The 13,196-nt window shown below is 50.0% G+C and overlaps 1 protein-coding gene across 1 annotated transcript in view; it reads right to left on the bottom strand.

Moving 5' to 3' along the window:
- Positions 1-12,935, bottom strand: part of SLC39A8 (solute carrier family 39 member 8) — a 159,903-nt gene extending 146,968 nt beyond the window's left edge. Inside the window, exon 1 of the mRNA XM_029597054.1 lies at positions 12,397-12,935. Coding sequence (XP_029452914.1) covers positions 12,397-12,672 — 276 coding nt within the window. The 5' untranslated portion in view covers positions 12,673-12,935. The remainder of the gene's footprint in view (positions 1-12,396) is intronic.
- Positions 12,936-13,196: the final 261 nt, after the last annotated feature.

Here is a 13,196-nt window from a genome sequence, read left to right as displayed (position 1 = left end):
AAGAGAATCCGACGGACATCCAAACGCCTCAAGTCCCGACCCTGAGCAGACTGTAGGTCCTCGTCCGAAAAGGAAGGTAATTCCACCGTTTGGTTGACATGAAACGTGGAGACCACCTTAGGTAGGAAGGAAGGAACAGTTCGTAAGGAAACTCCTGACGCCGAGATGCGCAAAAACGGTTCCCTGCAAGAGAGAGCCTGAAGCTCCGACACCCGACAAGCCGAGGAAATGGCGACAAGGAAAACAGTCTTGAGGGTGAGATCCTTCAAAGAAGCCGCCTTAAGAGGTTCAAACGGAGCCGCACACAATCCACGGAGTACCAAGTTCAAGTTCCAAGACGGACAGGGAAGCCTGACGGGGGGACGCAAGTTTCTAACCCCTCGCAAAAAACGAGCCACATCTGGATGACTCGCAAGGGAAGAGCCTTCGACCTTACCCCTCAAGCAGCCCAAAGCCGCCACCTGAACTCGAAGCGAATTATACGCCAACCCCTTCTTCAAACCATCCTGTAAGAACATAAGGATATCCGCCACTGACGAACGTCTGGCCGAAGTACCTGCCGTGTCACACCAATCATGGAAAACCTTCCAAACCCTCGCGTAGGCGAGCGTAGTGGAAGATCGACGCGCCCGAAGGAGAGTAGACACCACCGCGTCCGAATAACCTCTCTTCTTCAACCGCTTCCTCTCAAAAGCCAAGCCGCCAGACAAAAACGATCCGCCAGATCGAAAAATACTGGACCCTGCCGAAGAAGATTGGGAAGATGACCGAGACGCAGTGGGCCGTCGACTGCCAAGTTGACCAGATCCGCGAACCATGGGCGCCGCGGCCATTCCGGAGCCACGAGAATCACCGGACCGTGATGGGACTCTATGCGCCTTAGCACTTTCCCTACCAGAGGCCACGGAGGGAACACATAAAGAAGAATGTGACGAGGCCACGGAAGGGCTAGCGCGTCCACCCCTTCTGACGCGTGCTCCCTTCTCCGACTGAAGAAGCGTACCGCCTTTGCATTTTGACGGGTCGCCATGAGGTCCAAGCGCGGAGTCCCCCAACGCCGCGCGATGAGAGCCATCGCCTCCAACGAGATCTCCCATTCTCCTGGATCTAGGTGCTGCCGGCTGAGGTAATCCGCCTGAACGTTGTCCACGCCGGCAATGTGGGTGGCCGCGAGACGCTCTATGTGCCTTTCCGCCCAGGACATCAACAGCGCTGCCTCGGTCGCTACTGCTTGGCTTTTTGTGCCTCCTTGTCGATTTATGTACGCCACTGTGGTCGCATTGTCCGACAGAACTCTTACTGCTCGTCCGCGTACCAGTGGAAGGAGACAACGCAAGGCCAGGCGGACCGCTCTGGTCTCTAATCGGTTGATGGACCAAGTCGCTTGGAGTGCCGACCAGTTGCCCTGGACCGCACGGGACTGGCAGACCGCACCCCAGCCCGACAGGCTGGCATCCGTCGTCACCACCAACCAAGACGGGGGTTCGAGGTCCACCCCCTGTAGGAGATTGGCTGGAGTCAACCACCAAGAGAGACTGGAGCGAGCCGGCTCCAGCAAAGGCAATTCCATCCCGTACTCCTCCGAGCGGGGATCCCAGCGAGATAGAAGTGCTCTTTGTAACGGACGCATATGCGCAAAAGCCCATTGTACCATTTCCATAGTAGACACCATATGACCAATGACTTGTAAATAATCCCAGACCGTGGGAATCTCGAGCTCTAACAGGCGCCGTACCTGAGTCATGAGATTGAGCATGCGTTGCTGTGGAAGAAAAACCTTGCCCACCAAGGTGTCGAACCGAGCTCCCAGGAACTCCAGCTGTTGGGTCGGTTCGAGTCTGCTCTTCGCGAAGTTGACTACCCAACCCAACCTCTGCAGCTGGCGCACCACTAAGGAGACCGCCCGGTTGCATGCCGCGTGCGACTTTGCTCGAATGAGCCAATCGTCGAGATAGGGATGTACAAGGACGCCTTGCCGGCGGAGGGAAGCCGCTACCACCACGAGAACTTTGGTGAACACCCTCGGCGCGGTGGCCAACCCGAAGGGGAGGGCGCAAAACTGGTAGTGGTCTCCCATCACCATGAACCTCAAGTACCTTTGATGCCGTTCTCTTATTCCGATGTGCAGATAGGCCTCTGTCAGGTCCAAAGAAGCCAAGAATTCTCCCTTGTGGACGGCCGCAATAACAGACCGGAGGGTCTCCATCCGGAAGCGGGGCACACGCAACGCCTTGTTTACTCCTTTGAGATCCAGAATGGGTCGGAAGGTGCCCTCCTTCTTGGGCACCAGGAAGTATATGGAATACCGACCCGTCCTGAGCTGGTCCCGGGGAACCGGAACCACCGCCCCCAGAGCCTGTAGATGGGCGACCGTTTGGGCTATAGCCACCTGTTTTTCTACGGGGCCGCACGGCGATATCAGGAAGAGATCCCGGAGGGGACGTACAAAATCCAACTCGTAGCCGTACCGAACCACGTCGAGGACCCATTGATCCGAAGTAATTGCGGCCCACTCCTCCCAGAACCGGGACAACCGACCTCCGATAACGGGCACGGAGAAGTGGGCCCGCGCACCTTCATTGTGCGGGCTTGATGGCAGGAAAGCCTTGGGAAGAGCCCCCGCGTATAGGCCTCCTGCCGCGAAAGGAAGAAGAAGACCAGGCCTGGGATCTTGTCGCCTGCTGCCGCTGGGGAAGGGAACCCCCTCTCCCCCCACGGAAACGCCGTTGACCCCGAAAGCGAGCCCTAGCGTTACCAAACGACCGAGGTTGCCGAGGCTTATCCTCAGGCAACTTGTAAACCTTGTTGTCACCCAGGTCCTTAATGAGCTGGTCCAGCTCCTCGCCAAACAGCAGCTTGCCCTTAAAGGGGAAGGAACCTAACCTCGCCTTAGAATTGGCATCCGCCGACCAACGACGGAGCCAGAGCAACCTCCTGGCTGAAACCGCCGAGGACATAATGCGAGCCGACGTGCGCAACAAGTCATACAAGGCATCCGCTGTATAAGCGACCGCCGCTTCAACACAATTCGCCTGCTCAGCCTCGCCCGGAGGGAGCTCCTGCATGGTCAGCAGCTGCTGAACCCAGCGGAGGTTGGCCCTCTGCACAAGGCTGCTGCAAGCCGCCGCTCGGACCCCCAGTGCCGCCACGTCAAAAATGCGCTTTAATAAAACCTCAAGCTTGCGGTCTTGGAGGTCCTTCAACGCTATACCCCCCGTCACTGGGATAGTTGTATGCTTCACCACAGCCGTGACAGCCGAATCTACCACGGGTGTCTTCAAAAGCTCCAAGGAATCCTTGGGTAAGGGATATAGCCTTTCCATGGCTCGATTCACCCGCAGGGAAGCCTCTGGGAGCTCCCATTCCTTTGAAACGATCTGTAAGACCTTGTGGTGAAAGGGAAAGGTCTGCGGGGGAGCTCTAATCCCTGCCATTGCGATATCCCCTGTAGACGTGTCCGCCTCCTGAGGCGGAGTCGTCAACTCTAGCTCCTGCAACACGTGGAGAATAAGGGAGCTTAATTCTTCTTTTCCAAACAAACGGAGCACCTGGGGATCATCCCCAGCTACAGCCCCCGGATCGGCCATCAGCAAGTCCGGAGCCCCCGGGGATTCCGGAGCGGCTCCTGTGTCTTCCAGGTCCTCAGCCCCACCCCCCCTCGGGCGGGGACCCTTGATCCCGGAGGACCCCACGTCCGGTGGACTCCCCCTTGAGACGGGGGCGGTCTTGGGAACCTTCGGGGGAGCGGGAGCCTCCGCCTCCCAGCCAGATCCTGCCTGCAAAAAGGCTTTGTGCATTAAAAGCACAAAATCGGAAGAAAATGGCACTGACCGTTTTAGATTTTTCTTCGGACCATCCGATGAAGGGGGGCCGCGAGGAGACCCCGAATCGGCCTGGGAGCACGGGCTCTGTGCCTCAGGAGAGGGAGGAGGAGAGATTTCCTCCTCCGATGCTGAGCATGCAGCCTGCCGCGTGGCCAAGATGGCCGCCGCCCTCCTCCCCGGTGGAGGAGGGGCCGGAGGACGACTGCCTGAGACGCTGCTGTGCCGCTCCGGAGAGAGGAGAGAAGATCGGCTGCGGGCAGCGCTCGGCCCCCCCGAGGGTCCCTCGCCCCCGGGAACACATCGGGGGCAGAGACCCCCGCGGGAGAGTCGCGCCCCCGCCTCTCCACAGGTCAGGCAGACCGAAGATCGCGGCATCAGCACCGCGAACGGAGCAGCACGAAAAAATGGCGCCAAAAACTCTCAGAGAGGAGAGCCCCACAGCAAACGCGCGCCGGGTGAGCTAGCCACCCCCTCCGGGGTCCGAGCAGGCACGGGCAGGCCGGGGTCAGGAGAAATGAGCACACTGCCTGTCCCCAACAGGACTTAAATGGCTCTGTAAGTAAAAACTTTAAACTTTAAACTTTTTTTTTTTTTTAAACCCCCTTCAGGACTAAAACCTGGAATTGGGGGGGGAGGGTGACCGGCCCACCGGTAAGCTCTCCCCCAGCCTGCGGACACACTAACCCGGGAATATCAGGAGGGTACTACCCTCCGAGCCTGCCTCACACTAATCCCTAGCTGCGCAGCGCAAGACACTCACACAGACATTCACACAGACCGACAGGCAGACAGAGGAGAGAAAGGAAGCATCCAGTGATCTTGTCCCCTGTCCTACCTTACTCTTTATATTGTATTTTATTTTTTTAATTTTCCCAGGACCGAGAAAATAAAAACCGACCGGAGCAGGACCGCAGGTTATGCCTCTCAATCTGCTGGAGTCAGAGATTATACTGAAGGGTCGCAGGTGGCACACCAGTGTATATAGGGGGTGCTTTCAGTTTTCTCTCTGACTCCATCTGCTGGAGGGGAGGCATAACCCAGCTGTCTGGACTGATCCTGGTACGTACTGGGAACTACTGGTTCACCTTTATCCACATGTTTATTAACTCCTTCAAAAAAGTGAAGTAGATTTGTGAGGCAAGACTTGCCCTGGGTAAAGCCATGCTGACTTTGTTCCATTAAACCATGTCTTTCTATATGTTCTGTGATTTTGATGTTTAGAACACTTTCCACTAGAGATGTGAATCGTGTCCTCGATCGTCTTAACGATCGATTTCGGCTGGGAGGGGGAGGGAATCGTATTGTTGCCGTTTGGGGGGGTAAAATATCGTGAAAAATCGTGAAAATCGTGAAAAATCGAAAAAAACGTAAAATTGCAAAACCGGCACATTAAAACCCCCTAAAACCCACCCCCGACCCTTTAAATTAAATCCCCCACCCTCCCGAACTCCCCCCCCAAATGACTTAAATAACCTGCGGGTCCAGTGGCGGTCCGGAACGGCAGCGGTCCGGAACGGGCTCCTGCTACTGAATCTTGTTGTCTTCAGCCGGCGCCATTTTCCAAAATGGCGCCGAAAAATGGCAGCGGCCATAGACGAACACGATTGGACGGCAGGAGGTCCTTCCGGACCCCCGCTGGACTTTTGGCAAGTCTTGTGGGGGTCAGGAGGCCCCCCCCAATCTGGCCAAAAGTTCCTGGAGGTCCAGCGGGGGTCAGGGAGCGATTTCCCGCCATGAATCGTTTTCGTACGGAAAATGGCGCCGGCAGGAGATCGACTGCAGGAGGTCGTTCAGCGAGGGTTCCGGCGCCTCGCTGAACGACCTCCTGCAGTCGATCTCCTGCCGGCGCCATTTTCCGTACGGAAAATGGCGCCAGCCATACGCGTATGGCCGGCGCCATTTTCCATACGAAAACGATTTGCGGCGGGAAATCGCTCCCTGACCCCCGCTGGACCTCCAGGAACTTTTGGCCAGCTTGGGGGGGGCCTCCTGACCCCCACAAGACTTGCCAAAAGTCCAGCGGGGGTCCGGAAGGACCTCCTGCCGTCCAATCGTGTTCGTCTATGGCCGCCGCCATTTTTCGGCGCCATTTTGGAAAATGGCGCCGGCTGAAGACAACAAGATTCAGTAGCAGGAGCCCGTTCCGGACCGCTGCCGTTCCGGACCGCCGCTGGACCCGCAGGTTATTTAAGTCATTTGGGGGGGGGTTCGGGAGGGTGGGGGATTTAATTTAAAGGGTCGGGGGTGGGTTTTAGGGGGTTTTAGTGTGCCGGCTCACGATTCTAACGATTTATAACGATAAATCGTTAGAATCTCTATTGTATTGTGTTCCATAACGGTTTAAGACGATATTAAAATTATCGGACGATAATTTTAATCGTCCTAAAACGATTCACATCCCTACTTTCCACTATTTTTCCTGGCACTGAAGTCAGGCTAACCGGTCTGTAGTTTCCCAGATCGCCCCTGGAGCCCTTTTTAAATATTGGGGTTACATTAGCTATCTTCCAGTCTTCAGGTACAATGGATGATTTTAATGATAGGTTACAAATTTTTACTAATAGGTCTGAAATTTCATTTTTTAGTTCCTTCAGAACTCTGGGGTGTATACCATCAGGTCCAGGTGATTTACTACTCTTCAGTTTGTCAATCAGGTCTACCACATCTTCTAGGTTCACCGTGATTTGATTCAGCCCATCTGAATCATTGCCCATGAAAACCTTCTCCAGTACGGGTACCTCCCCAACATCTTGTTCAGTAAACACCGAAGCAAAGAAATCATTTAATCTTTCCGCGATGGCCCTCGATCATCTAACGGTCCAACTGACTCCCTCACAAGCTTTGTGCTTCGGATATATTTTTAAAAGTTTTTACTGTGAGTTTTTGCCTCTACAGCCAACTTCTTTTCAAATTCTCTCTTAGCCTGTCTTATCAATGTCTTATATTTAACTTGCCAACGTTTATGTATTATCCTATTTTCTTCTGTTGGATCCTTCTTCCAATTTTTGAATGAAGATCTTTTGGCTAAAATAGCTTCTTTCACCTCCCCTTTTAACCATGCCAGTAATCGTTTTGCCTTCTTTCCACCTTTCTTAATGTGTGGAATACATCTGGACTGTGCTAATAGAATGGTATTTTTTAACAATGACCACGCCTCTTGCACATATTTTACTTTTGTAGCTGCTCCTTTCAGTTTTTTTCTAACAATTTTGTGCACAGAGCTTTGGGCATACAACTTTACTCCCAAAGTAACAAGGAGATATTACATTTTCAAAGTTCCTCTCATTTGTATTCTCCTGCCCTCAAAATGGAAATTAATTAGGAAGGGGGGAGGTGGCTTCTGTGCTGATCCTTATCAGAAACCCCCTGCAGAATTCCAATGATATATGTAAAGAAAAAAGAACAGTCTCTTTCAGGACTGCCACCTTACTCCAGGACAACTGAAGAAGCTGATTCAGTCCTGATTTTGCCCCCATTACTTGCATGGACTTGTAGCTCCTAATTCTGGGGCCAATACAATAAGCTGCACTGAGCCTACTGTGGGTTTTTACTTGTGCTTTAGCGCAGGTTTTTTGACGCTAATCTTACCCAGGTATGCAATAAGGGTTTTAGCATCAAAATAATGCATGCTAAAAAACCCACAGCAAGCTTAGCACATCTGAAGCAAATTGCGGGTTAATTAGCCTTATTAGATGCTACCCTGCAATGCAAGGAGACTCACTAGTGGGGAGGCTGCCCAGCGCATCTCCTGTTATGGCAGGAAATTTAACATCTGCTCAGAGGCATGCATTCAACTCCCTCAGTAGAGAGAAGAGCACCAAACCCCACTTGGAAGAGTCCCTCTCTCCCCCATCCCTCCAAACATGCCAAACCCATCACCTTAAAAATTGAGTCTAGTCGGGTTGTATCAGCTCACATCAGTTCATCCATCTGATCCAATTTCATCCACCCAAGCATCCTCCTTCTCACCTTAAACAAAGAAAACCAGCAGCCAAACTCCTACTCTCCAGAACTTCGGAGAACCCTCCAAATCCCCCCCCAGGGAACCTCAGCCAGAGAAGACCCTGCCTCCTTCGACAGGGCTGCTCTCTCAGCTGAAAGCCGATTGGTTCCTCCACTGTCACATGTTAGTGAAAGGACCAATCTCCTTTCAGAAGGCTGACATGTGACATGTGACAGTGAAGGGAACAATCGGCTGTTAGATGAAAAAGCAGCCCTACCAGAGGAGGTCGTGTCTTCTCCAGCTGCAGTTCCCTAGGGGAGTGAGAAAGTTTGGAGGGCTCCTTCTTTTGATGAGTAGGAGGGGGTTCTGGGTGGTGGGAGTTGATTTATTTGTTTAAGGTGAGAGGGATAGGACTGACAGGGCAGAACCGACCGGATCGGATCAGATGGACTGACCGATATGACCTGACCCAACTTGACTGGATTCGACTTTTTTTTAAGCTGAGGGTTTCATCATGCTTGGGAGGGGAGGAAGGATTCTTCTGGCCCATCCCATCCCATCAGGCCAAAGAAGGAGGGAAGGAGGAAGGGAGATGTCATATTGAGGTCAGGGAACTATTTCTTTTTTTAGTGTGGATTTTAAGGAAATGACTGCAAAATGGCTGTGCAGTAAAAAAAAAAAAAAAGCTGTCTTAATGTGCTTTTTTATACCTGATTTATTAGCATGTCATTAGCTTACTGCATCCAGCAAGGATCATTTAATTTACCACACGTGTAAAATAAAACCTGCACTAAAATCTATCTCCAATTTTAGCATGGGGTTTAGTTTAAATATCTTTATTAACAATGCAACCATAGTACAAAATATAACTGTACAAGCAAAATAGTACATTTTTTATACATGGGTTTTATTATTTTAGCATCTCTATTAAGGAAATCAATGGCAAAAATTCACAACTACAACTACATGCATGCAACGGGGCAAAACTAGGACTGGACCAATTGTCCTGAATTATGGTGAAAACCCTCGTCTCCTTGAAGGATGTAGCCATAATAAAAAGCGCTTGTCTTTCATTGCAAAAAATAAAAGGAAAAGCAGTGCAAAACTACAAGAAACATCTTAGAACAAACAAGAAAGGAGTCTTGGGAATACAATAAAAAAAAAATCCAGGCAGCTTGATATTTTGAAAAATCCAGCAAGAGTTGCTGCTTAAACTGGGCTACAAATCTCTGAAAAGCTTATGGGTGGGGGAACTGAAAGCCAAAACGGTTAACACAGATCACCCTGATGTTTTCACAGTAAGTAAACAGGTCTGCAAAGCAAAGGCTGACTCAACCAAACAGATTCCGTATCAGGGTGTTTACTATACACATGCTCACTTTTGGCAAAGAAAGCATCCAGAATAAAAAGATTATCTATTATACCGGAGTGAGGGGATGGGGGGCAGAAAGCTACATTTTGTCCTGGCACTCTTTGGGCATTAGTGATCTGCATTGTTAGGATAGCAGCTAAGCAAAGGGGAAGGTGACTTCCTTTTCCTTAAATTATGGAAATCCTCTGCCGGCAGTAGATGCCTAAACCTGACCTACCGGTTTTCCAGCTGCTCTTTTTAAATTTAATTTCTTTGTTGGCTATCAGAGGGTTGACTTTTGCCAATAAAAATATTATTTAAAAAAGTATGTCATCCAATAATAATGCACAAACATATCCACTTTCAGTTTATCAGAGGACTGTGTCGGTGACTTCTAATTACAGAATATCTGTAAATGCCAGCTTAAAACAACTTTGCTCTTCACTTTCTTACTCCCTGAGTGGTAATGGTTTTGTTGCTGTATTGTTCATGGAGTAGGGGTTGCTTATTTTGAAAAAGAACATGAGAGTCTGAATTTTGGTGCTGAACGGCTCTAATGTCATTCTCAGACTGTTCAAATGCATTACAATGACATTGTGGAACACCTACAATGCGACATCCTCTATCATGGGGGTCAAGATCTTCCTCTCCACTAAATAAAGTTTATTCCTTTCATGTAAAGTATACTTTGCATTTAAAACACTGAAGACAGAGGGGAGGGGAAGTGAGTAAATACAATAAGACAGTCACTAATAGATGCAAGCACAAGTACACGCTAAAACCAGAATCAGATATTTTGGATTTTGAATCAGATTGCATTAGTGCTCCTAAAAGTGCTCAGATTGCTAGCACTGGAAACCAAATTGTTCCATTTGCCCAGTGTAAGTACCAGCTAGAGAATGAGCTGCCTTGCCACTGTGCCCTGATCATGCTTCTTGCCTAACTTCCTGGTGAATGAGAAGGTGACTCAATCTTCAATCTTAGCAATAAGAACATAAGAAAGTGCCATGCTGGGTCAGACCAAGGATCCATCAAGCCCAACATCCTGTTTCCAATAGAGGCCAAACCAAGCCACAAGAACCTGGCAAGTACCCAAACACCAAGAAGATCCCATGCTACTAATGCCAGTAATAGCAGTGGCTATTCCCTAAGTCAACTTGATTAATAGCAGTTAATGGACTTCTCCTCCAAGAACTTATCCAAACCTTTTTAAAACCCAGCTACACTAACTGCACTAACCACATCCTCTGGCAACAAATTCCAGAACTTAATTGTGCATTAAGTGAAAAAGAATTTTCTCCAGGATTGGGATTAACCTGCTCATTAATAGTTGTCACCTACTAAAAAGCATAAATGACTACACAAACCCAGAAATGATGTAAACCGCTAGCCTTAGAGATGAACCCACTGGGCCATGCAATGCCCCGGTTGAGCCCTTTCTAACGAAGTTCAGCACAGTGAATGGTGATGGTGCAATGGAGGAGCCCGGGATCAACTGCTGCCACTTTACACACCTCTGGCCTCATTTACATCTAAAGATGCAAGGCTCAAGGCAACTTTTCTTATTTCCTTTTCCTCCCATTACATGTAACACCAAGCGTCCTGCATGTGTCATAACACAAGAAACACAAGTGATGCTAGATTAGTAACAGGAAATTCTGCCTGGCTAGTTGGCCAGCATTTCAGAGGGCACCGGGCTCTATGTTAAAGAAAAAAACCAAAACTCAATGGTAAGTGAGGAGTCAAATCAGATTCTGGGAAAACACAGTCCCAAAGGCAGGAAGCTGGAAATATCTGCTTCCTAAAATCTCCCACATTATGTCTTTCAGGGCTCCGACCACCTCTCCAGATAAACCAGTCAATGCAAATCAGGCCCATTAAAAGTAAATCAGATTTAAACTGTGCCGCAGGCTCGCCAGCTGGTTACCTGCAAACCTGTGGCCAGGTACCAGAGAAGGAAAGGTTTATAAAGAGGAAAGGAGATTATCTGCATGTCATGCTCCGTCTTATGATCGTCCCATTTCCTTTTGATAACAGGGACAGGTATTTGACTTGCTAACGTTAATTTGGTTGCTTTCTTTTGGACTATTTCAGCATTCTTAAAATAATGCCAGTAAGTTTGTCACGATTAATGCTTTAAACGTTCATAAAAATTACATTTAAAATAAAATAAAATAATGGACGTCGATGGTGCACAAAACCAAAGCCACAGTAACCCAGGATTTCCCAAAAGCCACGGAGATCGTGGGCGATCCCAAGGGAACTCTTCCCTTCCTGAACTGCTGCTTCTGATGAAATGTTCCCGGCACCCTCTTCGAGATTCACCGAAAGGCAGCTAACAATAGATTCAGCACCTAAAATCCCCCTCCCACCTCTCTTATCAAATTGCGACACCCTAAGGCGTCAGGCGAGTGTCTGCCTCCAGCAGCGCGGGGCGCGTTTGAGGACTTCCCGTCTCTCACTTTTGCTGAAGAAGCGTCTGACAGGTTTTTCGCTTGTTAAGGGGATTACTGCACAGGAATCTCGCCGCAGTAAATAAGTTATGCAACTCTCTTAATTATTGTTTTCTTGTGAACTAAATATATTACAAAAGGTTAATTGTATCTTGCCTAAATGAAGCGGGGATTGAAAAGTTTGAGGTACATCTATGGGGCAGGGGGATAGAGGTGCTCCCCCTACGCATTTAGATTCGGATAACTTTACTGGCATGACCATTCCACCTGTGTCGCCAAAGTAATATACAATAATGTACTGCACAGTATTAGTACCAACCCAGCACTACTAGCTGCATTCTTTGAATCTGAAAATGCAATTGCTTTTTTTTTTCTTAAGGCTATGATCACCAACCAGGGCATGAAGAGAAGACAAAAACATATTTACTTATGTGCCGCCAGCCTATAACCATCATTAATGTCTCGCTTGCCAATGGCTTGCTCTGGTTGCGCGTATCCCTTCCGGGAGAGGCTTTGCAACTCGCACCCCCTCGGACTGCCGCTCGCCTCTTGTAACTGGCACTGTCCCTCCGAAGAAAGGATCCCGATTGTTTTCCTGCATACAGTCCCTACCCTGGGCCGGCTGCAGCGCGCTCCCCCCCCCCCGGAGGACTTCCTCCTAAATGAAAATGAATGGGGAACGCCAGTGCGCGCGCGGAGAAAGGCAGCGGCTCCTACAGGAGCCCCGCCGCCCTCGCGGAATAACACGTGCGCTGGAAAGGGGGAGAGGTGAAAGTGCAATCGCAAAAGGCTTTCTCAAGCGGCAAAAGCCCCGTTGGGCCTTACCTGGTTGAAGTGCAGATGGGAGAAGTCGCCGGTGAGGGAGTCCCCGTGGCCGGAGGAGGAGAGCGCGTGCGTCCCCAGCTCGTCCAGCAGGGCGGCCAGGCGGGCGGCCGACAGGCTGCTGCTGCTGCTGTCGTCGCCGTACAGCCACAGCGCATCCCGCGTGAACTTCTCCTCCGCGCTGCTGCCGTTGAGGACCCTCTGCGAGGAGCCCTGGCCCAGCAGCAGGCTGAGGCCCACCGTCACCAAAGCCACCAGGGAGCAGGCTGAAGGGGACATGCTGACACTCCGGCACGCCAGACCGGGAGAAGGAATGCTGCAGTCGCGCTCTCTGTCTCTCCCTGACACTCCCACCGAAGTCCTTAAGAAGAGGCAATAAACGGGCTGGATGGCCAAGCCACCACGGACTTTACACACACACACACACACACACACACAAAGGGCTCTAAGAAGCTGCAAAGTGCTTTATAAACCACTCAGCCGGGCAAACTTTAGGAAACGAGCTGCTGCTCCGTAATCTTGGCAGATGCATGTGCCCTAGATAAGAGAGAGAGAGAGAGCGGGAAAAGAGAAAAATTAACTTGTAACATTGGGCGGGTCAGCGCTGAAACTGTCAAGATTCCTTCCAGTAAACTTTCTTGGAGCAGAGTTACTCAACAAATAAAATAAAGCGATTAGATTGTATAATTAAAGCTAGTAAGTTTTACAAGTTCGTCTATTCCGATAGCCCAATATCGTTCTTTTTTTTTAATGTTTACAAATATATTTATACACACTAATAAAGTGTCTAGATATTCGCTATA

Source organism: Rhinatrema bivittatum, chromosome 1, assembly GCF_901001135.1.
Source record: "Rhinatrema bivittatum chromosome 1, aRhiBiv1.1, whole genome shotgun sequence".
Classification (NCBI taxonomy): Eukaryota; Metazoa; Chordata; class Amphibia; order Gymnophiona; family Rhinatrematidae; genus Rhinatrema; species Rhinatrema bivittatum.
The sequence above is the reverse complement of the archived record's forward strand: the minus strand, read 5'-3'. Positions and strand labels throughout refer to the sequence as shown.